The 27,163-nt window shown below is 37.4% G+C and overlaps 1 protein-coding gene across 2 annotated transcripts in view; it reads left to right on the top strand.

The window, feature by feature from the left end:
• MEGF9 (multiple EGF like domains 9) overlaps window positions 1-26,868 on the top strand; it is a 113,218-nt gene extending 86,350 nt beyond the window's left edge. Inside the window, exons 3-6 of one of the 2 annotated variants that reach the window (XM_005580930.5) lie at window positions 5,064-5,203; window positions 14,982-15,122; window positions 19,413-19,682; window positions 21,784-26,868. In XM_005580930.5, coding sequence (XP_005580987.2) covers window positions 5,064-5,203; window positions 14,982-15,122; window positions 19,413-19,682; window positions 21,784-22,235 — 1,003 coding nt within the window. In that variant the 3' untranslated portion in view covers window positions 22,236-26,868. The remainder of the gene's footprint in view (window positions 1-5,063; window positions 5,204-14,981; window positions 15,123-19,412; window positions 19,683-21,783) is intronic. The other variant, XM_045373740.3, reaches the window with a different exon arrangement.
• Window positions 26,869-27,163: the final 295 nt, after the last annotated feature.

Raw genomic sequence — 27,163 nt, forward strand, 5'->3', positions numbered from 1 at the left:
GGGTTCCCGCCATTCTCCTGCCTCAGCCTCCCGAGTAGCTGGGACTACAGGCGCCCGCCACCTCGCCCGGCTAGTTTTTTGTATTTTTTAGTAGAGACGGAGTTTCACCGTGTTAGCCAGGATGGTCTCGATCTCCTGACCTCGTGATCCGCCAGTCTCGGCCTCCCAAAGTGCTGGGATTACAGGCTTGAGCCACCGCGCCCGGCCTGGAAAAACTTTTTCTAGCTACCTTTTAAAGTTTGATTTTAATATATTGAGAGAGTTTATAATCAGCAGTTTGCTATTACTGATTTCAGACTATTTTAATTAGTAGTTTGAGTCTCCTCCCAAACTAAATTGTTTTTTAGTTATTTAAAAATAGCTTTAAAAAGTTATTTTTAAGTTCATTTTTAAAAGTAGAGGAAGAAGAAAATTGATACATTTCATTATCTCTTTATTGTGTTTCTTATTCTCTTCATGTCAGAGTGTCAACATGCATGCTGTCTGAGGAAGAAGGAAAGGGGAAAAGCAAAGTTCCCAAATGACCACAAATGAATTAATTTTCTCTAATTAATTATGGGCTGGGCATAGTGTCTCATGCCTGTAATTCCAGCACTTCGGGAGGCCCAGGTGGGTGGATCACTGGAGGTCACGAGTTTAAGACCAGCCTGGCCAGCATGACAAAACTCTGTCTCTACTAAAAATACAAAAATTAGCCGGGCATGGTAGTGGTTGCCTGTTGTAGTCCCAGCTACTTGGGAGGCTGAGGCAGGAGAATCGCTTGAACCTGGGTGGCGGAGGTTGCAGTAAGCCAAGATCGTGCCACTGCACCACTCCAGCCTGGGCGACAGAGCAAGACTCCATCTCAAAAAAAAGAAAAAGGGAAGAACTATGTATAATTTTTAAGTTATTCTGTAACTGCTTGAGTTAAAATTGATAATGTGATACCTAAAAATATACATAGAATTTTCTTTTGAAAAAGTAATGACTATTAGTGTTGTAAAGTATATTATTATTTATATACACTTAAAAAATGCTTTTTTCTAAAGTGTTAAAACCTTGCAGGAGTTGTTCACACCCATGAGTATGTAAATTCCATAATTGAGCATTACTACCACAAGAAAATCTGAGAATCCCTTTTGGGATAATTTAAGAAATGTGTAGTATTGCATAGTTAATGCAACATAACTCCACAGTGCTTATGCTTCCTTTATGAATAATTCTATATTCTTTTTTTCTGATATAATTTTTGTGCTATCTTTACTAGCAACATGTCATTAAGACCAGATTAGCTAATTTTATCTTAAATTAATTGTTAGCTGATCTCAATAGTATAGATGTCTGATTTCTATTTAAAATCCAGTTCTATACCTTTATTCTCCAGTTATGAAGCTGTGGGATTTGGTTCTTTCATTTCAAATCTATGGATAAGCATAAGTGGTCTGTTAATAGCCTTTTTTTTTTTCTTTTTTTGGTTTCATTGCATTTATATCATTGACCTTTGCTTCAGAAAGCATTCAAGTCTTTAACAGAGACCATGAAAGGGAGTGTTGTAAAGTCTTTATTCTATGAAAGAAGCCACACAGGCAAAGCTTTATATTTGCTGAGTGATTTCTTTTCTTTTTTCTTTTTTTTTTTTTTGTGAGACAGAGTCTCGCTGTCACCCAGGCTGGAGTTCAGTGGTGCAGTCTTGGCTCACCACAACCTCTACCTCACAGGTTCAAGCAATTCTCCTGCCTCATCCTCCCGAGTAGCTGGGACTACGGGCGTGTGCCACCATGCCCTGCTAATTTTTGTATTTTTAGTAGAGACGAGGTTTCACTATGTTGGCCAGGCTGATCTCGAACTCCTGACCTTGTGATCCACTTGCCTTGGCCTCCCAAAGTGCTGGGATTACAGGCATGAGCCACTGTGCCCAGCTGATTTAAATCTTTTTTTGAGAGAAGAGTCTCCCTATGTCGCTCAGGCTGGATCGTCACAGGCACAATCATGGCACACTCAGCTCAAGAGGATGGCTTCAATTCCCTATGTCATCTCCTGCCTAACCAGTCAGCACTTCTGGCTCCCTGACTTCACCCCACCTACCAAGTCGTCCTTAAAAACTCTAATCCCTGAATACTTAGGGAAACTGATTTGAGTAATAATAAAGCTCCGGTCTCCTGCACAGCTGGCTCTGCATGAATTACTCTTTCTCTATTGCAATTCCCCCATCTTGATAAATCAGCTCTGTCTAGGCAGTGGGCAAGGTGAACCCATTGGGTGGTTGCAGGATTAGTCTCCTGTGTTTCGTTGGCCTATGGGACTTTATGAGAGATAGGTTTAATTTGAGAATAGTGGACCCAGCTGTTTATTCCTGTTTAACTGCAGTTGGAGTAGTTCGTGCAGCCTAGAACTCCTGGTGTCAAGTGATCTTCCTGCCTCAGCTTGCTGCCTCAGCCTCCTGAGTAGCTGGCACTATAGGCATGTGCCACCATGCCTGATAAATTTAATTCTTTTTTTTTTTTTTTTTTTTTGAGACGGAGTCTTGCTCTGTGCCCCAGGCTGGAGTGCAGTGGCGCAATCTCGGCTCACTGCAAGCTCCGCCTCCCCGGGTTCACGCCATTCTCCTGCCTCAGCCTCCCGAGTAGCTGGGACTACAGGCGCCGGCCACCTCGCCCAGCTAATTTTCTTGTATTTTTAGTAGAGACGGGTTTCACCGTGTTAGCCAGGATGGTCTCGATCTCCTGACCTCGTGATCCGCCCGTCTCGGCCTCCCAAAGTGCTGGGATTACAGGCTTGAGCCACCGCGCCCGGCCAAATTTAATTCTTATACATGCAGAAATTGGCCTTGGACCATGAATAACATGATGCAAAAGCACTAGTAGTGCAGCCTCACAACCAAAATTCCTCACTTCATTTTTTTTTTTTTTTTTTTTTTTTTTTGAGACGGAGTCTCACTCTGTCACCCAAGCTGGAGTGCAGTGATATGATCTTGGCTCACTGCACCTTCCATCTCCCGAGTTCAAGCAATTCTTCTGCTTCAGCCTCCCGGGTAGCTGGAACTACAGGCACACGCCACCACACTGACTAATTTTTGTATTTTTAGTAGAGATGGGGTTTCACCATGTTGGCCAGGCTGGTCACTGGTCTTGAACTCCTGACCTCAAGTGATCCACCTGCCTCAGCCTCCCAAAGTGCTGGGATAAAGGCTATGAGTCACCACGCCTGACCTATATTTTCTTTTAAAAGAGAGAAAAGCACCTTTTTTTTTTCCTTGTTTTAAAATCTGGCCATGTGTGATGTGTCATACCTATAATGCCAGCACTTTGGGAGGCCGAGGCAGGTGGATTGCTTGAGCTCCAGAGTTTGAGACCAGCCCGGGCAACATGGGAAAACCCTGTCTCCACAAAAAATACAAAAATTAGCCGGGTATAGTGGCGCATACCTGTAGTCCCAGCTACTTGGGGGGCTGAGGCAGAAGGACCACCTGAACCCAGGAGGTTGAGGCTGCAGTGAGCCGAAATCGCACCACTGCTGCCTAGGGGACTAAATGAGACCCTCTCAAAAAAAAAAAAAAAGCGAAAAACAAAAACCAAAAAAAAAAAAACCACCCAGGAAAAAATAAAGCATAATATATACACTCAGACAACTACTTTTTCAGGATTCATTAAGTCACGCATGATTTTTTTTTAAATCAGCAATTAAGGAGCAGATCCTCCAGGTAGAAAGTCTTTTAGTGTCCCAAGAATTATGAAGGAAAAACTCACTTTAGAAATAGCGACTGCTTTGGGAACATTGGCTATATTATGGTTACACAATATTATTAAGTGATTTTGTGTTCAAAAGGAATACCTTTTTCTTTTTATAGGTTGTGGGTTAGGCAGACACCATCATTGAAAGTAACTGTTTATCCTTTTGTATACTGAATAAATGTATTTAGAGGAATGAGGAGTAAGCATATTTTGATTAACATTTTAAAAGCCTTGGAAATAATGAAGTGTTGTAAGCCATTCTTTGAAAGGTACTTTATGTTCTTTATAATTTTCTGATAGTGTAGAGGGGCTTCGATTGATTGGTTCCTTCTTATTGAGTCATAAAATATTCCTGAATTTTATTTTTTATGAATACAGATTTTATTTGCTAGATCTTTAAGTGCCTTGGGATATTCTTGTGTAAGACTGTGTATATGTGTGTGGCTTCTTTTCTTTTTTCTTTGCTAAATTACTTAAGATTCATAGATTTATGTTTGATAGTGTAAATTAGATAATGTAAATTTTTGTTGCATTTTTAAAAACATCTACACTATGATCAGTACAAATTTTAATTAAGCTTTAAACATCAAAATATTTGGGCTTATATCTCTGAGAACCTTTGACTTTGTTAGGCTGCAGCTTCTCTTTAAGCAATAAGATTTCTCAGCTTTTGTTAAAGACCTGAAATTTACTTGCAGTGAGAAAAGAGACCAAGATTTATTCTGGACAGAGCATAAACACCATCACTACAGTCAGGACCTATATAGACGGTGAACTGTAATGCTTTGGATCTACAGAATGAAGCTTGATACCTAAGGAATATCAAGTTATTTGGCAGACAAATTTCTTGTACCAATTTAGAGTCAATCTTAGGAATAGATAGTATGGTAGGGAAAAGTCTGGCTTTGTGTGAATAGACTTGACTTACTAGCTGAGGACAGTAACTTTATCTGAATTCTCTCGGTAGTAAAATAAGTATTATGACCCTCACCAAGTAGAACTACCTTGAGGATTAGAGAAAAAATATATTTATTTACATAAGCCCTCAATAAGTGATAGCTCATTGTTTTTATCATGATCATCATCATAATTATTACTCCTGCTTTCAAATGCCTCCATTTTAAATTTTCTGTAAAATTATTTGTTAGCTAAGAAATGGCATTATGCAATACACTAGGCAGCTTTTAATAGCAATACAGAATTTGAAAGGTGATTTCTTTGGACACAAGGCTTTGAGATATGGTAAGTATATATGATTTACATGAGCTGGGCTTTCTTTCCCTTTTGGGATGTTAGGCAATACAACTTTTAAACTGATTTACTTTTATTCATTGTCTTTGCTTTTATTTGCAGTTCTGGGAAATGCCAGTGCAAAGTGGGTGTCATTGGCTCTACATGTGACCGATGCCAAGATGGATATTATGGCTTTAGTAAGAATGGCTGCTTGCCCTGCCAGTGCAATAATCGGTCTGCCAGTTGTGATGCCCTCACAGGTACATACTTTCCTTAACTTTGTCATATAATTATTCCACTGTTCTTTTCATTTGGAAATCTTTCAGCTATAGGTTGATTCTTCTGAAATAGTTTGGAAGGGCCTTTATCTTCTAAGTAGGATGTAATAGATCACAGCAAGCCAAACTCCTGCTACAACAAACTTGAAAAAGTATGTAAATTTCAAAAAAAAAAAAAATATATATATATATATATGTATATATGTGTATATATATGTATGTATACACACACCTATGGAGACAAGGAGAACTATAGGAACTACAATTCCAGAAAGGTTGGAACTCTGCCTAGGTAAACTGATGATCACCAGCCATTGTCTTTCCAGGGGACATTTGCTGATTCCGAGCAAAGGCAAAGAATGAGCTAGATCCAAGCAAAGGAATTCTTCTTTAGGAAAGAGATACAAGAAATGTTTTTGGCAGTCATTTAAGGCTTGCATAATGGTTGGACACAAGAGGATCCCTAAACACAAGGCCAGCTTTTCCACAGGATATTAGCTGACTATGCAGAAGATGGAAGGCTGGGCCAGAAAGGTAGAAAAAAATCTCTTTCTCTTTCAGTCTTGTGCTGAGGAGACAAAATCCCTTTAGAAAGAGAGGGCCTGCTATGACGTTCAATTATCTCCCCCTCAAGATGTTCTCAGACTCTGAAGGTGCATGCAGTGGGACCTAGGCTCAAATTACCAAAGGCCGATACAGATCTCTCACAGTCTTTTAGGGCCAAGGAGACACAGGCTTGCTGGGCTCTCAATCAAAAGCTTTAGAGGGCCATGACCAAGAAATAGTAAGGAATCAGAAGTTGATTCACTCATATTAAAATTGTAGTCCACCTTCAGGCCGCCTCAACTTCCGATTGGATTGAAGTAATTCTCTCATTATATCTGCCTAATCGATAAAAGGGGAGCCCTCTCTGGTTCTTTTATATACTGTGTCCGGCATACAGTAAAAAATACTAGACAATGCAAAGACAGAAAAATGTGACCAGTACCAAAGAGAAAAAAATGAACAATGGAAGCAGGCCCTTAGGTGATCTAGATGTTAGAGTTAGCATGGAAAGACTTAACTAAAATTCGTATTTTCATGCAACAGAGGGAAAATCAGACAAAATAGGTGAAGAGAGGCAAAATTTCAATAGAAATTGGAATCTAAAAAATCAAATGAACAAACTAGAACTGAAAAATACAACATGTGAATTAATAACTCATTGCATTAATCTAACAGTAAATTATACACAGTGAAGACAACGTTAGTAGACTTGAATACAGTACAGTTAAAAACATCCAAACTGAAGCATTTCGAGAAAATATAATGGGAAGAACAGAGCAGGGAAGATGTGGGACACAGCCAAAAGGTTTAGCATAAATGTAATTGGAGAGCTAAAAAGAGAGGAAAGAGATATTGGGTCACAGTAATATCTGAAGAGAAAATGGCCAGGAATTTTCCAAATTGATTAAAGGCATCAACCCACAGATTCAGAAAGCTCAGCAAACCCTAAGCAGTATAAAAACAAAGAAAACCACATTTAGGCAAACTTAGTCAAACTATTAAAAACTAAAGCCAATTAACTTCTGATCTTAGTTTTCCTAAATGTGAGGATTAAGTATCCTTCCTTGGAAACATTTTTTTTTCCCCAAGCAAACAAAAAAATCAGGACATACTAGTCTGACAAGTGTTTTTAAGAGAACAGTGTGGCAAAATATTTGAAGTTGAAAGTACCCTGGAAAAATCGGTTGAAAGTTTATTCTTCATTCAAATACTCTATAGTGAAACAAATTGATTTAGAAGAAAGTGTATTTTTTTTTTCTTTTATGTGATCTTGTCCCTGCCTATTTGCCAGTTTTATCTTCTGGTGTTCTTTTTCTTTACATCTGTGATCCAGTCACACTGATTTCTAAAACAAGGCATGTTCCCTGCTTCCAGGGTTCTCATATATGATCTTTCCTCTGCCAAGAATGGTTTTTCTAATCCACCTGTACCTCCATCCTTGACCTCTCTGCCTTATTAAATCATATTCTTCCCTCGGGTCATCAATTAAAGGCCACTTCATCAGGAAGCATTTCCTGATGCTCTAGGCTTAATGGTAATGTCCCTATTATATGCTCTCACATATACTTGTATTTTTTTCATAGCACTTTTCACAGTTTGTAATTATATATTTATTTGTGGTTCTGAGTCATATATGGCTCACTCATGAGGGCAAGAACAGTTTTTTTTTCACCATTGTATACACAATCTCTAGCATGGAGCTTTAGCATATAGTAACCACTCACTAAATTTTTATCAAATAAATGAACAAATGAATGGAAAGACATACAGAGGAAAAATGATTTTTTTTTTTTTTTTTTTTTTTTTGAGACGGAGTCTCGCTCTGTCTCCCAGGCTGGAGTGCAGTGGCCGGATCTCGGCTCACTGCAAGCTCCGCCTCCCAGGTTTACGCCATTCTCCTGCCTCAGCCTCCCGAGTAGCTGGGACTACAGGCACCTGCCACCTCGCCCGGCTAGTTTTTTGTATTTTTTAGTAGAGACGGAGTTTCACTGGGTTAGGCAGGATGGTCTCGATCTCCTGACCTCGTGATCTGCCTGTCTTGGCCTCCCAAAGTGCTGGGATTACAGGCTTGAGCCACCGTGCCCAGCCTAGGAAAAATGATTTTCAGTACTGGGTAACAATAGGAATACTTCATTATATTGAGCTGATTAAAATTACTCCCTAAATCTTTTACAGTACCAAAAAGCAGTCTACATTGCTGATTCTCAGTTTTAATTTTTCTTACAGCAATGAGGCCACTCTCTTTGCTGTCATGTAAGTGCTGACCTGTCCTTGATCTGGAGATAATTTAAGGCAAAATAATTCTTTTTCATGGTTATGGTTTCTAAAAGCAGCTAGTAGTGAGAGAAATAAATGTTTTCTTTGTTTGGAATTATAATAAAAGTGGAATGCAACATGAAGGAGTGCAAATACTTTATTTAAAATTACAAGCTTTATATAAAACCACTCGTCAAGTGTCTATTTTCAACAGTGCTGTGATAAGGTTGCCCTCTGGTGGCCACTTACTACGTTTTTACAGTCCTATTTTCACCCCCTCTACTGTTTTTCTATTCCTTCTGTTTTAGATTGAAGTAGATTTTCAAAGTACTCTTTTTTTTTGTGGTAAAATATATTTGGATAAACATTTTGGAAAGCAATTTGATAGTAAGTATTAGAAATCTTAAAAATTCTTCTTTGATCCGGTAATTCTATTTCCAGGAATCTATTCTAAGGAAAGAATTCTAAATTCATAAGAAGCTTATGTTCAAAGATGCTCACCAAAGTGGTAGTTACAATTTTAAAAAGCTAGACACCCCAATTTCTCACAATAGGGTATGAAATAAATACTGTTATCTAGGCAGTGTGTTATTAAAAACACAGAAAACCAAATGTTGATCTTACATTGGGCAAGTTACTTAATCTGTTTCTTCACCTATAAATTTGATATAATAGCGGTAACTGCCTAGTGGGATGTTGTGAAGATTAAATGCAGTACATTAGTAGAGCCTTCATATAGTGTCTGACGCATCACAAGTAATCAGTAAATGGTAACTGTTATTACATTCTCGATAAAATGTTTTATTTTGTTTTTTTCTGAGACGGAGTTTCACTCTTGTTGTCCAGGCTGGAGTACAGTTGCTCTGTCACTTAGGCTGGAGTGCATGACACGATCTTGGCTCACTGCAACCTCCACCTCCTGGGTTCAAGTGATTCTCCTGCCTCAGCCTCCTGAGTAGCTGGGATTACAGGCGCCCACCATCATGCCCAGCTAATTTTTTTTGTATTTTTAGTAGAGATGGGGTTTTGCCATGTTGGTCAGGCTGGTCTCAAACTCCTGACCTCAGGTGATCCGCCTGCCTCAGCCTCCTAAAGTGGTGGGGTTACAGGTATGAGCCACTGTGCCTGGCTGATAAAATGTTTTAAAGAATGATGTATAGCAATATGAGAAAGTAAAAGAAGCAAGGTATAAAATGACATATGCCATATAATTAGACTAGTTAAAAAACAAAAGCCAAACCCCTGTAAATGACGAAAGATTACAAAGAGAAGTACTAAAAATCTGTGTGGTTTTTTTTTTTTCTTTCTTTTTTTGAGACTGAGTCTTGCTCTGTCACTCAGGCTAGAGTGCATGGCACAATCTTGGCTCACTGCAACCTCTGCCTCCCAGGTTCAAACGATTCTCCTGCTTCAGCTTCCCAAGTAGCTGGGATTACAGGCCCCCACCATCACATGCCTGGCTAATTTTTGTATTTTTAGTAGACATGGGGTTTCACCATGGTGGCCAGGCTGGTCTTGAACTCCTGACCTTAGGTGATTCACCCATCTCGGCCTCCCAAAGTCCTAGGATTACAGGCTTGAGCCACGGAGCCCAGCCTAAAAATCTTAATGAGAGATTTCCTAGGATTATTTTTTACCCCTTTCTACTCCTGTATTTTTCCAGATTTTCTTTATTAAGCATGTTTCCCTTAAAATGGAGGTGGGGGGATATTATTTTTAAAACTGGAACTTTATGTTCATATAATATACTTCCTTTGAAAATCCAGTGTACCTTTATGTATTCATAGTGTCCTATGATGAGTAACTTGACCTGAGTAGCTTGACTGAGTTGACTAATCTACTCCCCAGTGATACTTACTTCAGGGTATCATGCTTTCCTGGTTTTTGTGCTACCTAACCAGCTTTTCCTTCTTATTAGTTCTACTACATCTTCCTCAGTTCAACTACAAGCATTGGAGTGCCTCAGGGCTCAGAGCTTGTCACGTTTGTCTTTGCCATTTAAACTTTCTCCCTAAGTGGTCTCATTCAGTCCCCTGGATTTAATTTGTATTTGTTTGTTTGTTTGTTTTAGCTCATTTTCTCCCTTAACCCTGGATTTAATTTAAATGCCATCTATATATGTGCTTATTATCAGATTTACATTTCTCCCTTGATCTCCACACTCAAATATCCAACAGTCAAATATCCACTTGACATCTTCACTTGAATGTTTTAGTTGGCATTATAAACCTAACACATGCAAAACAACTTTTTTTCAACTTTATAAGTTAAGCCTGCTCTATCCATTTCACCAAGTTACTGAGTCCCAAAGCCTAGTAGTCATATTTGATTTTTCTCCTTTTTCTTACTGCAAATATCCAGCTTATCAGTATATTCCATCAGCCCTATCTTCAAAACATACTCTGAATCTGACCACTGCTCATGACTTTTATTGCATCATCCTTGCCCAAGCCACTGTCATCCCTTTGAACTACTTTGGCGCAGTCTCATCTGGTCTTTCAGCCTCCTCTCTTCTCTCCCTCTTACCTGATCCCCACCCCACCACAGTTAGTCTCCATATAACAACCAGAGCAATCTTTTTAAAATGTAAAACCAGATCATGTCATTTTCATGCTTAAACCCTCCAATGGGTTCTCATCCCTTTTGGAATAAACAAAATTCAAACATCTGTCCGTGGCCTATCTGGTTTTACATTTGCTGGGTCCTGCGTTTCTCTCTGACCTTATGCCCTATTACTCTCTCCCTTGTTAAGCTGGGCTCCATAGTAGCCTTCTTTCAGTTGGACGGGTTGAAGCTTGCCTTTTATTCTATAAAGAGGGTAAGGCATTTCTTCCTACGACAAAGCACATTACTGTATTTCCGACAGGTTTATATATAAATGATGAAATGGTAAAATAAATAAAGGAATAAGGAAAGGTCTTTTTGCAGGTAACAATTTTTGCAGGTATGTTTTCAATGTTTTGTCCCTGAATTTGGCTGGAAAGGAGCCCTACCTTCCTTTCTTTGACTAGTTATTTTCTTGGTTATCTCTACAAAGATTTTTGAGATGCTTAGTCAAGGAGCATGAAAAAAATCATCTTCAGGAAACATTCCTTTTTCTTTTGATCCACCCTTTGGCCATCTTTCAGCAATGAGAATGTGAGAATGTGAGTTTTAGGGCAGTATTGTTATATTTTGGGGGTTCCAGGCAGAGCACAATGAACAATGTTAAACTTCAGCTTATTTTTATATATCATTTATCATAAAAGAAAGACCCTTAGATTTTAGATTTAAAGGAAACCTTAGATTTCATCTAGTTCAGCTTTTAAAATTTACAGATGAGGAAATTAAGACATAAAGAGAAAACATTTTGTCCTATGCAGTAGTCTTTCACCCTTTGAAATGCTCACATTATATTAAATCATTAGCCAAAGAATTATTATCCCATTTTACAGATTAGAAAAGTGAAAATCAGAGAAGCTATTTGCTTGAGGTAACATAGTTTGTGAGAAATTCAGCTGGAAATGGAACACAAATTTGACATTAAATCCCATACCATTTTTTAAATGCTATGTTGCCTCTCACAGAGGAGTTGTAAGCTATTAAAAAAGCAAATTCACATCATTAGTTTCTACCGTATATAGGTTTTAAACGTTATGGTCTTTATTTTTATTGTAAAAATAAATAATTCTTAAATATATATAGGAAGTGTTTCAAATTGCTTGAGTTCTTGAAATATTTTACAATGTGTTTGTGATATATTTTACAGTGTGTTATTTTACAATAAGAAAAATCAAGATAACAAAAAATAAAAGTGATGCATGTATACTAGAGATAATTTGAAGACTAGAGGGGGAAAACACTGAAAGGGCTATTGCCTCTCACAACTGTTGTTAACACTTTGGTTATTTATGGCTGGTCTATCTTTATTAGTTTTCTTTCTCTATAGTTGTACTTAAGGTACATGCACCGTAAAGCAATGTAAACAGTGATGAATATTTAAGAATCAATGAATTTTATCCTTCTTTAAATTTATTTATTTTTCTTCTGAGACAGGGTCTCACTCTGTTTCCCAGGCTGGAGTGCAGTGGCATGATCATAGCTCACTACAGCCTCAACCTTCCAGACTCAAGCGATCCTCCCACCTCAGCCTCCCGAGTAGCTAGGACTACAGGCATGCACCACCACACCCAGCTAATTTTTGTATTTTTTGTAGAGACAAGGTTTTTCCCTGTTGCCCGGGCTGGTCCCAAACTCCGGGGCTCAAGCGATCTACCTGTGTTGACCTCCCAAAGTGCTGGGATTACAGGTTTGAGCCACTGTGTTGGGCTACATTTTATACTTATACTTGCTTTCATTTTTACTTTTGAGATAGCATTGTTTACCACGTAAGGTTTTTTTTTACTCATTGATTTCTCATTGCAGGGTATGGCAAAAAACAAACAGAAATAAAAAATTCTTCTGGAAAAAATATTCTGGTATAAATGGCTTAAGAGAGTAGAATTATATTGTGGTAGTCACAGACATGTGGAGTCTTATTTAGAATAGTAAAAAGCCCCAAAATAATAAGCATGTAAGCCCAGTAGCACTGTAGGAGTAAAGTGCTACAAGTATGTGACTTATATATATATATATATATATATATGTATATATATTTTTTTTTTTTTTGAGAAGGAGTTTCACTCTGTTGCCCAGGCTGGAGTGCAATTGTGCAATCTCGGCTCATTGCAACCTCTGCTTTCCAGGTTCAAGTGATTCTCCTGTCTCATCCTTCTGAGTAGCTGGGATTACAGGCATGTACCACCACACCTGACTAATTTTGTATTTTTAATAGAGACAGGGTTTCACCATATTGGTCAGGCTGGTCTCGAACTCCTGACCTCAGGTAATCCGCCTGCCTCGGCCTCCTAAAGTGCTGGGATTACAGGCGTGAGCCACCAGGCCTGGCATATATATATATACCCTTTATATATATTTATATATATATATAAAGGGTCGCAACATGACCTTTTCTTATCACATCAGTTATACACAAAGGACTTATTATTGGACTGCATCTTACCTTGAACATGCAAATTTTATTACAGAACTGTTAGCTTTTTTTTTTTTTCCAGGTATTTTTATATTAAAGCTTAGCACTTTATCAGAACTTTTTCTCTTAAAAATTCTTTGTATTGAACATTTTTAATAGGAGGAGAGCAGGTAGACAGATTTCACACATAATGCAGGTTTTGACGTGTCCAACCTGAGGAACAATTTAACTTTTAAAATTGTTGACTTGAGGTCAGAAGCTCGAGACCAGCCTGGCCAACATAGTGAAACCCTGTCTCTACTAAAATACAAAAATTAGCCGGGCGTAGTGACACGCTCCTGTAATCCCAGGTACTCGGGAAGTTGAGGCAGGAGAATCACTTGAACCTGAAGGCAGAGGTTGCAGTGAGCGGTGAGCAGAAATCATGCCACTGCACTCTAACCTGAGCCACAGAGCGAGCTACGTCTCAAAAAAAAAAAAAAAAAAAAAATTGAGATTTTTAACATGTAGGTTGATGACATTTTCATTATTTTGTTTTTTTCAAGTTTTGCTTCAGTTGTGAGACCATTTTATTTCACAGCCTTATTCTCTATCCCTTTTTAAAAATATTTCTACTAGTAAGGAAAAGAAATCAAGACTTTATGAATAGTTTTAGCATTGAACTGTAGTTAGTTTACTTTGTAAAATGTCATTATCTTCCTAGATCTCTATGTTGAGTTTACTCACTAATTTCCATAGTAGTAGTTCTAAGTGTCCCTTTGAATCTTGGTGGCCCCATAAGGAAGGAATGTAAATTATGCTACACTTTCTCATTTCCTGTTTTCAAATGTTATGCTGCTTCCATGTCTGTAGAACATCCTTATTCATAGAGTGCCAAGGGAGTATTATTACAAAACCTAACTTTGCTGCTTTTTTTTCTTTTTTTTATTAATTGTTTTTATTTTTACTTTAAATTTTTAAATATATAAAGCTATGGAGAATAATATAGCAAATACTTATGCACTCACACCCAGAATTATTAATAATAAAGATTAACATTTTGACATTTTACTTCATATTTATACACATATGTATATAGTTACATGTTTGAAATAGAAAATTTCAAATAAAGTTGAGGTCCTCTTTTCCTCCCTAGTCCTGTCTTACCCCCCTCCCTCCACAGAGACAAGTGGAGTATAAAATTCCCCTATACCCTGGCAATCCACATTTGAATTTTTACCTCATATTTATGTCCATCTGGTTAGTATCCATTTGCTTAGCGTGCTTAGTGTGGTTTTTAAATTTTAATAAGTATTCTCTTTCTGTATGTGTTATTCTCCAATTTGCTTTTCAGCCTACATTCTTTATAAGATTTAAGCTGGGTGGCTAATCTAATGGCTCACGCCTGTAATCCCAAAACTTTGGGAGGCTGATGGCAGGAGAAGCATTGGAGGCTGGGAGTTCAATATCAGCCTAGGCAACACAGTGAAATCCTGTTTCTACAAATAATTTAAAAATTAGCCGGGTGTAATGGCATGCTCCTATAGTCCCAGCCACTTGGGAGGCCCCATCTCTTAAAAAAAAAAAGATTTATGCATGTTCATGCATGTATGATTAGTTCACTTATGAAAATGCCACAGTTTCTTCTATTAATATGTATTTGGATTGTTTTTATTTTTTCCTTGGTGTATACTTGTCCTACTTTTGGTATATAATCAGATCAACCAGCAAGGGTTTCCTGAGCCACTAATCCTGTATCCCACCTTTTCCTAAGGAGTTTACAAACTAGTAGGGGACACAATTCAGAGGCATGGGCAGTATAGAAATCAGGTGGGGTAGAAATTAACTCTATCAACCCCTATTAGTTTTTCTTTTTCTTATGATCTTTTTGTTGCAGGCATGATTTTTGAAAGTTACTTGGCTTTCAAGGTAAATCTTTAACTTTTAAAATTAATTTACTTCTTTTAGGTGCTTGTTTAAACTGCCAGAATAGCAAAGGAAATCACTGTGAAGAGTGTAAAGAAGGATTTTATCAGAGTCCTGATGCCACTAAAGAATGTCTTCGCTGCCCTTGTTCAGCAGTGACATCTACAGGCAGCTGCTCTATAAGTAAGGCTTTTCTCTAACTCTTCATTTTAGAGGGGAAAAAAAAAATCAGTGAATCAGTTATCAATAGGTATAAATTGCATTAATGAATAAAGTTCTGGATGCCATAGGTGAAAGGGAGTTAAAAAAAACAGCAAAAGTTTTCCTTTCCAGGAATTTATAATCTAATTCAAATATATATATGTGAATGAGACTTAAAGTGTCTAAAAACCTGCACAATGAGTTAATACAGGAACTTCAAGACTGAGCAACTTTTGCTCACCTATTTCAAGGTAACATTTACTAATTAGTTCCTCCTAGATACCAAATAATGTTGACTAATTGCGTATATATGGCAATCTAATAAATATAGTTGAATCATTTAATACTGATGTATGTATTAGTTATCTATTGCTAAATAACCAATTACCTTAAAATTTAGTGACTTAAAACAATAAGCATTCATTATTTCACATATTTTCACTAGGACTTTCAAAGCAGCTTAGCTGGGTGGTGCTGGTTTGAATTCTTTCCTCCCTTCCTTTCTTTCTCCCTGTCTGTTTAAATAATAGCTTTCTTGAGCTATAATTCACATTTCATACAATTTAAGATGCAAAATTCAGTTTTTTTAGTACATAGTCTCAAAGTTGTGCAACCATGACCACAATCAATTTTAGAAATTTTCATCACCTCCCCCATCAAAAGGACCTAAAAAACAATCCTATAATCATTAGCAATTACTCCCTTTTTGTCTGGTCGTAGGCAACCACTAACCTGCTTTTTCTGCTCTATGGATTTGCCCATTCTGAACATTTCATATAAATGAAGTCATACAATGTATGGCCTTGTGTCTCTGGCTTTTTTCACTTAGCATAGTATTTTCGGTTCATTCATGTTATAACATGTCCAATACTTCATTCCTTTTTGTTACTAAATAATATTTTATTGTGTTATACCCCATTTCATTTATCTGTTCTTCAATTGATAGACATTCGTGTTGTTTCCAATTTCTGGCTATTACAAATAATGCTGCTGTGAACATTTGTATACAGGTTTTTGTGTGTACATACATTTTCATTTATCTTCAGTATATACCTAGGAGTGGAATTCCTGGGTCATGTAGTAACTATGTTTATCCATTTGAGGAACTGTCAGGCTGTTTTCCAAAATGAGTACACCATTTTACATTCTCATTCTTACCAGCCCTGTATGTGGGTTCCAAATTTTCCACAGCTTCACCAACACTTACTATCTGCCTTTATATAATTATAGCCATTCTAGTAGATATGAAGTGATATTCCACTGTGATTTTAAGTTGCATGTTCCTGATGGCTAGTTATGTGCTTATTGGTCATTTATATATTTAGAGAAATGTCTGTTCAGATCCTTTGCCCATTTAAAGTTTGGATTACTTATCTTGTTATCATTGAGTTGAAATAATTCTTTATATGTTCTAGATACAAGTCCCTTAACAGATATATGATTTATAAATATTTTTTCTATTTTGTAGTTTAATTTTTTGCTTGCTTTTTGGTGACCTTCCCAGCAAGGCCCAGTTCAAATGTTACCTGCTTCATAAAGACTTTTCTGTATCTCCCAGTAGGAAATTATCCTCTCCCTCACACTCTCGTACTGCAGTGCAATATCATGCATTTATGTACAGTGGATGCACCAAGAGGGAATAATTACTTTACCTGAAGTGGGGGAATATCAGCAATGGCTTCAGGGAGGATGTGACATAAAAGCTGAGCCTTGTGATGGGAGTCTGCATTTAGCAGGTAGACAGGAGAAGGAAGGTCATTTCAGATAAAAAGATCAATAGGAACAATGGTACAGAAATCTTAAAACAGCCGATTTGATCAAGAAACTACTTAGGAATGGCAGAAACAAAGTATAAGACAGAAGGAGTGAAACATGAGGCAGGCACATTGAATGTCATGTTTGAGGTCCAGTTGGTCTGCCCATGACAGGCATGAAAGACTTTCACAAACCTTAATTTCAGTCCTTCAATCTATTTCATCAGGAATTCTTTAGATTAGTTATTGTTGCTATAGTTGTTGAAGTACAAAAATGCTGTAAAATATGGTACTGTTGTAAGCTATAACTTCATTGAGAACAAGGAGTATATGCCTTTTCACTAATTATTTTTTTCCTGTATATTGTTGTTTGCATGGGTTATGAATAATTCAGCTGCCACCTTTTATTGCTAAAAGTAACCTAAGTATTTCTGGTTTAATTCCCTTATTTGAAATATGGAAAGCTGAGGCTCAGAGTTTAGTAACTTACTTGAGGTCACACTACCAACTAGGATTGTAAGTGGTAAGTTAGAATTCTTTATCAATTGCACACTCTGGGAATATACAAACCATTGAATTGTATGCTTTTAATGAATGTTACAGTATATAAATTATATCAAAAGCCATTTTAAAAAGTAAAAGTGAAAGATGAAAGGAATTTATTTTTCATAAAGAGCATCAGAAATATGATTCATTGCCACAAGTTCTATGACCACTGTAAAGTATTCCTGCTATAATAACATTAGTCTGTGTTTAGATAACAGAGTGATCCTCTTAGTGTAATTATAATAGTAAATTCTAAGAAAAGATCTATCTAGCAGATTTAAAAGATGATTTGTTCATTATTAAAAATTATTTATTAAATATAATGAAGAATCCAGAATTGAAATCCTATGAAGAATTAAAAAGAAGCAGATAGGTATGAGTTGTTATGTTCCTACTGCCTAAGGTGAAATTACTCAGTATATATATATTGAACACATGCTGTGTTTTAGGCACTGTGCTAAACATTAGCAATAAAGACAGAAAAATGTCAAGTAGCTCATAGTTTAATGGGAGAGACACACAAGTAATTAGGTAATTACAATTTCAAATGACATGTGTTACAGTTAAGCATAGACTAACCCTATCCCAAACTGAGGAAATCAAGGAAAACTTTTGTGCTTCTGAGAAGAAATAATATCTGAGTTAATTTCTACAGATTGAATTTGCTAACTGAACTAGAAATAGAGAGACAAGAGGATGTCCCATGCAGAGAAAGCAGTATGTACAAAATCTCAGAGAAAAGAAAGCAGGCAGTTTTTGGGAGTTCTCTTAAGCCATTTAATGTGCCTGAACCTTAGGGGGTGGTGGAGTGTGAAGTGAAGAGAGAAAAGTTGAGAGAAGTAGGCAGAGGTCAGATTATGAAAGGTACTAAAAATTCTATTACATTTTCACTTAATCCTGAAGGAGTCAGGGAGCCATTGAAGAGATTTCTCTAGAGAAGTAACATGTTCTTATTTACTTTGAAGTTCAAAGTGAATGTAGGGGTGCATTGTGATAAAAAGAACCATGAGGAAGTAGCTACAATAATTTAGGTGAGAAATGATGAAGGCTTAATCTAAGATCACTCCAGTGGGAATGAAAAGAGACATCTGTGGATTGGAAAGACTTTAATCAGGTACAATTGATATGAATTGATAACTGCTTAGAAGGGACACAGGGAGAAGGAGGATTGAGAGATGATTCTCAGTGTTTTGGCTTATGCAAGTGGGTAGATGTTGGTACCATTCACTGAGATATAGGGAACATTGGAGGAAGACAGGACTCAGGAAGGGAAGATACTGAGGACAGTGTTGTACATGTTAAGTTTGAGCTGTTTGTGGATCCAGGTGTACAGGAAGTTAGTATATAGTTTGGAATTTAGGACAGAGATATAGACTAGAGATACACATGTTGGAATTGTTGATGATGTCAGTGGATGAGTCCACCCATGGAAAATGAGCAGAGAAGAGAAAGAAACTAAGAGTAGAAGTCTGCAGAGTACCAACATTTAAGTATGAGAGGGATGGAGGAAGTTTTTGTTAAAACAATATTTTATCCAATCTGTCATCTATAAAAAGAAGGGAATAACACAGTTATGAGAGTGCCAACTCATCATAATCAGTCAGACTTCTTTTGTAAGCCTATTTGTTTTGCTCTCTACCTGAATAGGTTCTCTGAATGGCCCCATCATTCCTACAATAAGCTGGAAAATTAGTAAATAGATTATAGATTCTTAGTTTAATTAATTAATAGAGATTATTATATGTCTGTAGAGAGGAGACAGTAGGGAAGGTTTATAAAACTTTTTTTTAAAATTAGAGACAGGGTCTCACTATGTTGCCCAGGCTGGTCTCAAACTCCTGGGCTCAAGCAATCCTTCCACTTGGCCTCCAAAGTTCTGGGGTTATAAATCTTTCTAAGGACTAGTTGTTGTTTTGCATTTTTAATTGTAGCTTCCGACTGTACTAAACTATTCTGGCATTCTCTCTTTTAGAATCGAGTGAATTGGAACCTGAATGTGACCAGTGTAAAGATGGTTACATGGGCCCGAACTGCAATAAATGTGAAAATGGTTATTACAATTTTGACAGCATCTGTAGAAAGTGCCAATGTCACGGCCATGTGGACCCAGTTAAAACTCCAAAGATTTGTAAGCCTGAGAGTGGTGAGTGCATCAACTGCCTCCATAACACCACTGGGTTTTGGTGTGAGAACTGCCTAGAAGGTTATGTTCAAGACCTCGAGGGAAATTGCATCAAGAAAGGTAAAACTTCACCTAAGTGATTGTAAATTTAATATCTAAACCTAGCAGTGAAAATTTCAGCAGTGAAAAATGGAAGGCTTTGTAAAACCTTCCAACCCTACCAGAGGAGTTTTTGGAAATAGATTTTGATAGATATTTGCCTAAAGAGGTTTCTTTCCATTCCTGCTGCTCTTCTGACACTCCACAGTCAACTCCAGAAATTTGAGGACCAAGACAAAGTCGTTGCGAGAGTGAGACAAAATGTTCTCACATTTTTCTCTTCATCTATTTTTATTTTTATGTTAATAATTTAAGAATCCTATCATTTCTTTTATTCTTTGCTTCCTTTATTCTCATCACTTTGAGGGATCATCAAAGGTCTTTTGAAGTAGGGACATCTAATCTGGTTAGAAGTTCTAGCTGAGAAGCTGGAGTTCATTCTAGCATCTGTCCTAACTTTGGGCCTAAGTTTCCCCCACGTACAAAGGAGGAAATAATAATATTCCTTTTGATTTTTAAGAGCAAACTTATTCACATGGCAAAATATTTCTTACTGGAAAGCTCAGTAAAGATTAATTTTAAAAATTAATGATTATAAATTCAGGATAAGTTAGGGATATTGAGGGTTTAATAGGTCACAGAGAGATTGGACCATGCTGTTCTACAAACCACTCTTTGATATTCTAACATTGTGAACACGAGGCTGATGAGCAGTTGGTCTGTGGCAAGTGCCATCTTTCTGCCATTTTCTTGATATCTTGATACTGTTGTAATTAAGACAAAAAGATTCAGATTGAACCCTATTACTAGCTAGAGATCCCAGTACTCAATTCTGTTACCTACTTGGGAGGCACACTTTGTCCATACTTAACTGACAGGACTGATGGTTTTTCTTATTAGCTATTAAGTAATATGTACAAACTTTGCCTCTTTTTAGAATAAGTTGATATGGCTTTTGTGGTGAAGAATTATAATAATAATAGTAATAATTTTATTGAGTACCTGCTATATGCCAAGCATTAAATGTGATAATGCGTGTGGTACATTATTTCATTTAATCCTTCCCAAGAACTCTGCAAAGTTGATGTTATTCACATTCTACAGATAAGGAAATTGAGCTTTAAAAAAATTTACTTATCTATAGCCACACATTTCTATTTGATTCCAAAGCCTTTAGTCCTTCCACCAAACTATGCTGCCATTAGACATACAAAGTATAGTACCTAAATTATAAAGTAGTTGTAATCTACACAAAGGAAGAATTCCTACACATGGAATTAAGGAAAGCTGTTTTCTCTCTTGGCTGACGTCAGCCTCGGACATTTAAAATTTGTTTTTCAGACATAACTCGAGGTACAGTTTTGCCTACACCTCCTTTGCAGATAATTATTTTACCTTTATGAAATGCCATCAGACTTGTTAGACTTATTTTTGTTCAAATGATTGCCATATACCCCTGTCACTTTTAACTATGTGATTTAGAACTCAGTAGTGACAAATTTACTGCCTTTGCAGGAATTTGTATGATTTTATCTAAGAGTAAGAATGGACAACTCCACTGGAATTTTCCCAATTTTTTTTTTTTTTTTTTTTGAGACAGAGTCTTGCTCTGCCACCCAGGCTGGAGTGCAGTGGCACAATCTCAGCTCACTGCAACCTCCGCCTCCCGGGTTCAAAAAATTCTCTGCCTCAGCCTCTTGAATAGCTGGGATTACAGGTGCCCGCCACCACGCCCAGCTAATTTTTGTATTTTCAGTAGAGACAGAGTTTCACCATCTTGGCCAGGCTGGTCTTGAACTCCTGAACTCGTGATCCATCCGCCTCGGCCTCCTAAAGTGCTGGGATTACAGGTGTGAGCCACCACACCCGACTCAAAGATTTTAATGTAGATATTATACATATTGGAAAACAGCCATAGATGTAATAATCTAGCTTTATAGACCCTGATTCTTACCCTTATCACTATATTTCTTTAAAAATTATTTTTAACTTGCATTATCTTAAAGCAGAATATCATGTCAACATCCTACATCAACATTCACTCCCATGTGCATTTCTTTTATTGTTTCTCAAAACTAGATAATTTTGTCTTTTACATTTCATTCTCTGTTTTTATTTTCAGAAGTTATTGTTCCAACACCTGAAGGTTCTACCATTTTGGTTTCCAATGCCTCTTTGACCACATCAGTGCCCACCCCTGTTATAAATAGTACTTTTACCCCTACAACCCTGCAGACTGTCTTTTCAGTAAGCACTTCTGAAAACAGCACTTCAGCTTTAGCTGATGTATCATGGACCCAGTTTAACATCATCATTTTGACAGTCATCATCATTGTTGTGGTGCTGCTAATGGGATTTGTGGGGGCTGTATATATGTACCGTGAGTACCAAAACCGGAAACTCAATGCCCCCTTTTGGACCATCGAGCTGAAAGAAGACAATATCAGTTTCAGCAGCTACCATGACAGCATTCCCAATGCAGATGTTTCGGGATTGTTGGAAGATGATGGCAATGAAGTGGCTCCCAATGGGCAACTGACCCTGACGACGCCCATACATAACTACAAAGCCTAAGGAGCTAGAAATATTCTCCTGAATTGTTAAACCACAGTGCTTATAAGCATCAGCCCCTGGGCCAGACAAAGCCTGGCTAGAGTTTGCTGAGAAAGCAAAGGCAAATAGTGCATCTGAAATTTTCAGGTACAAATTTGTAATGCGCTTAGCCTATCTATTGCTCTTAGTTTTCCCATGAAGATCTGAAGTGTTCATTGTCATTAGGACTTGAAGTAAAGTATATTTTTGTACTAAACCACGTGGGAGTATGGAAAGGCTAAACCCCATTGTGCAGCCCAAAACCACTTTGACCTCCAGATAGACTCCTGGGGAAGTGTTCACCAAGCCAGTGGTAACAAGATGATGGATGTGGAGGGGGAAAAGACTGCTGAAAGACTTCATCTCCATTCCTGAAACATTTTTTTAAAAACAGTGTCAGGGATTATATTCATTTTACTATACAAAAGGACATCATTGAGGAAAAGCTGGTTTCTAGGCTGTATCACAATAAATAATCTTGATAGTTTCTAGAAGAGGGATAGAAAAGTCCCAAGATCTTCAGAAGGGCTTGGTTTTTTCCTCCTAGGATTCTTGCTCAGTGATGAGATGAAAGCACAGGATAAGCTTCTAATGGAGGAAGGCAGCATTGGGGAGCAGGAGGCTGATGGTCCTCCTCAGGGTCTCAGTGTAAATGATCAATTGTCTAAAAGTAAGGAATATTCCTGCCTCTAGAGAAATAAGGTGTACATAGTTAATGTAGCATATCTGGTCAACATTGTATTTGTATCTATTTGTAAAAAAAAATCATGTCATATTTTATCATCTGGAATTTATTTGTACAGCAGTTAATGGTGTTGTAAAAAGAAAAATATGGGGATTGCTTAAAATACTGTAAAATAGATGGCAATATTGCTAGAGCTGGGACTCTGGTGAGCATCAGTCATTTTTAGTCCCTCTTGAGGACATTGCTGAAATTTATAAGAGGTCGAATGTTTCTAATCTTTCTTTCCTTTCTCAGTCTAAAAGTAGAGTTACATGCTCTTTGACTTACTATGATTCAAGCAATAGATTTTGAAGTCAATAATCATTAAGCTGGGACATAGGATGCATTCTCCAAAAACATTAATCTAAGTAGACACTAGCTACCCTATATATTTTACATAGATTAATATAAAACATATCCTCATTAAAAAATGTTTTTCTTGAATGTAAAAGATAGTCTTCCAAAGGATAGAAATATTTTAGTTCCAAGAGAAAAGCCATCATATTACTTGGGATCTGTAGTTTTCATGCCTGTGAAATATTTATAATCTCTCCCTCACCCCAAATAAAAAATCTCCTAAATGTGAACATAGCCTGTCACTCATTTGCCATGAGGTATGTGCCATCTCCCTGCAGTGCTATAGTTCTCCCATCGTCTTCTTGTCTGGTTAGTGGGTAGCTTTGTAGATGGGTGTGTATAGTTAGTTCTCGCTTTTTGATGCAGTTTTTTCCTAGAGGCTAACTACTGTTGCTCTCATTTATTATGATATTGACATTTTGGGTTAAGCAAGGTGGGTGGGAAAGGTGGTCAGAAGTCAAATATAACTTATTAGGAGGAACAGTGAACTGTGAAGTGGTTAGAAAAAAAAATAAAAACTTATTAGATTAGACCTAGGAAATCCAAGCTGACCCCTTTGCCTAACTTCCCTAGAGAAAAAACTAGAACTTGGTCATCCCTTTATAGGAGACCCCTAAGTTGCTCTCAGGGTTTGGAGATGATGTTCTGGAGGGAGTACAAGCAGATAATCTACTTCTGGTAATCTGAGGGTGCTTTGCATATTTGGCCATTGCTCAGAAGAATAGAGGTTACATTATATTACATTATATGAAAATTATTTAGTTTTTCTATAGCCCTTTGTAGTTTGCAAAGCACTTTTCCGTATGTGTGTCCTCTCTTCCACACCATAGCCCCCTGAGGAAGTAATTGTCCTCCCCATTTTATAGATGAAAAGACTGAGGCACAGAGGAGCTAAATGTCTTGTTCACGGCTATACAATGTGTGTCATTATTAGGCTTGGAATCAGGGCTTCTAACTCTAAAGCACATGTTTTTTCAACTATATGCAGAAATTGCCTAGCCATGGACACAAGAAAGCTAGGAGGAAGAGTTCTACTTGTGGATGTTTTTTATTTTTTTTAAATATCAGGAGCAATCCAGGGCCATACAACCATGAAGCACTTAGCGAAATGAACACAGGAAGATTTACTATCTGAAGCTAGTGTTAGTGATTAGAAAACAAAACTGCCAGTTTTGTGCTTCATTAAGGTGAACTCATCTTTCACGCAGGGAGGGAAAACTTGCTTTCCCTAGCAGTTGCTGCATATGTGTGTACAGACTGCACAATTCTAAGAAATTATGCAAAATGGCATACCCGACTTTCTCCCAGTTACACCGCCCCCCACCCCCCAAAAAGGTCAGGATCAAAGGTAGTGAGAAGTGAACATTTATTAAACAGAAGTTAAACCAATAGAGAAAGGAGGTTTGTTGGAATCTAAGAGGATTTTGACCATGTAGAAATTCCTTGAAACAGGCCTTAAAAAGTATTGAAAAATTGAATCACAAAGGAAGTTTACCTTTAAATATTTGTTAATGGCTCCTAGGTTATGGTTATAATTTTTCTCAATGGGAAAAAAAGTCTTAACATTTGTTTTAAATAATATCCTCTAATGTCTCCAGCTTTTTGCTTCTGGAAATAATTTGCTTTAAAATATAAACCAATCACGAAGTGATCTACCACTGAAATCAGTCTAGGAAACTAGTATGGGATGCACTGCACAATGTTCTTTCCTCTAAAGGCATGAGCCCCATAAACTGTGGCATCCAGCAGCAGGATGCCATCTGTCCTTCAGAAAGCCTAATATTGGGCCAGGTGCAGTGGCTCACGCCTGTGATCCCAGCACTTTGGTAGGCTGAGGCGGGTGGATCACGAGGTCAGGAGTTCGAGACCAGCCTGGTCAACATGGCGAAATCCTGTCTCTACTAAAAATACAAAAATTAGCTGGGTGTGGTGGTGCGTGCCTGTAGTCTCAGCTACTCGGGAGGCTGAGGCAGGAGAAGCACTTGAACCCGGGAGGCAGAAGTTACAGTGAGCCGAGACGGTGCCATTTCACTCCACCCTGGGCGACAGAGCAAGACACCATCTCAAAAAAAAAAAAAAAAAAGAAAAAAGAAAAAGAAAGCCTAATATTGGGAGAATGTTTGTGTAAGGATTGGAAATGTGTTTATTTTTAAATAAGATAGCACTGATGTGAATCTTATTTGGAAATTACAGATACTGCCATTAAGCGATGCTTTTATCTTCATTAATGCCTATGCATTTCTGATGGTTAGGTGCCGTAGGTAGTGTTAAGTATGTCCTTGTCCTCCCTTACTCCCCTCTCACTCCCTCTACCCTCTGTCCCCCAGGGTTCTTTTATTAATGGAATTTCTGCAGTTACAGAGAAAAAAATGACACTTGAAAACTAAAGCTCATTTATATTAATACTAAGGTCCTGTGGGCCTAGTGCATTACTCTTCCCAGTGATATCTAGATTTTAAGAGTAGAGAACAGATGAAACATGGGATGAGAGGAGAGAGGTTTTTTAGACAACATTTGTAGACACCTCAAATTATATCACTATTCTCTAGCGCCAATATTCCCAGGTAAATTGACCATTAAAGCAATACTCACTGACCTACTAGTTTATTTTGGTCAGCTGAGTGCCATCAGGATCTTTAGCCCTTTAAGTGCTGTTTTGGGAGTAGAGAATCCTCTTGACAGCTTTGATTGGAACAGGGTTATTAGATCATTCACTTTTGTCCTACACTTTTTAGGACGCTTGGTGAACGTAACACCACTTAAAATGAACATACCTGGTTCTTATATTTTGGGCTAGGTGGGTAGGAATTGAATTTCCACAGCTCAAGGCAAGGTCTCTGACAAACAGTTCAGAGAAGTAAAAGGCAACCCAGCGTAACCTGTTACAGCAAGAAAAGCATTTCTGGCTTCATCCACAAAGAATCTTTGGTCTGTTATACTCTTCTTGATAGTAAGGAGTTTGGGAGCTTAAATGAATTTGGTGTGTGCGGGGGAGTAAGGGAAGGTTAGTGCATTTTTCTGTTTAACCCTGAGCCAGTGTCTATGCCAAAGGGAAAGGCAGGAAGAATACACTCATACATCTGAAGAAGTCAAATAATATCAAACGGACTAAAGGTTATGGATCATTAAAATGTCAGTGGTTGAATGATGTTTGCTCAAAGGCAATATGGGAATCTTTCTTGTTACTTATGCATATGCAATAACTGCAGCAGCAGCCCTAGAAAGTGAGCCCAGGGCTTCAGATCTAAGTCCAAAAGCTAAATGATTTAAAGTCAAGTTGTAATGCTAGGCATAAGCACTCTATAATACATTAAATTATAGCCCGAGCAATTAGGGAATGTTTCTGAAACATTAAACTTGTATTTATGTCACTAAAATTCTAACACAAACTTTAAAAACATGTCTCATACATATGCTGTACTAGGCTTCATCATGCATTTCTAAATTTGTGTATGATTTGAATATACGAAAGAATTTATACAAGAGTGTTATTTAAAATTATTAAAAATAAATGTATATAATTTGTACCTATTGTAGATTTGTTGTTTACTTTTTTTTGTGGTCAGAGTTGTTTGATATCTTCAAATACATGCCAAGGATCATTTATTTTCAGCCCACTTCATAAAAATCTTTGAACCCTTCATTTATTGGCCATGCATTTTGTTTAAGTTCATTTAAAGAATGTTTTCTACTTGGGGGAAAAAAAAATCCATGAAGAAGATTCCTTCTCTTAGAGGAAAACAAAACAAAACCTGAGAAGAAAATATATTAACATACATTTTTGTTTATGCTTTTGCCTGTTCCCTCTGAGATCCATTGGATTTTATAG

The sequence above is a fragment of the Macaca fascicularis genome, chromosome 15 (assembly GCF_037993035.2).
Source record: "Macaca fascicularis isolate 582-1 chromosome 15, T2T-MFA8v1.1".
NCBI lineage: Eukaryota > Metazoa > Chordata > Mammalia > Primates > Cercopithecidae > Macaca > Macaca fascicularis.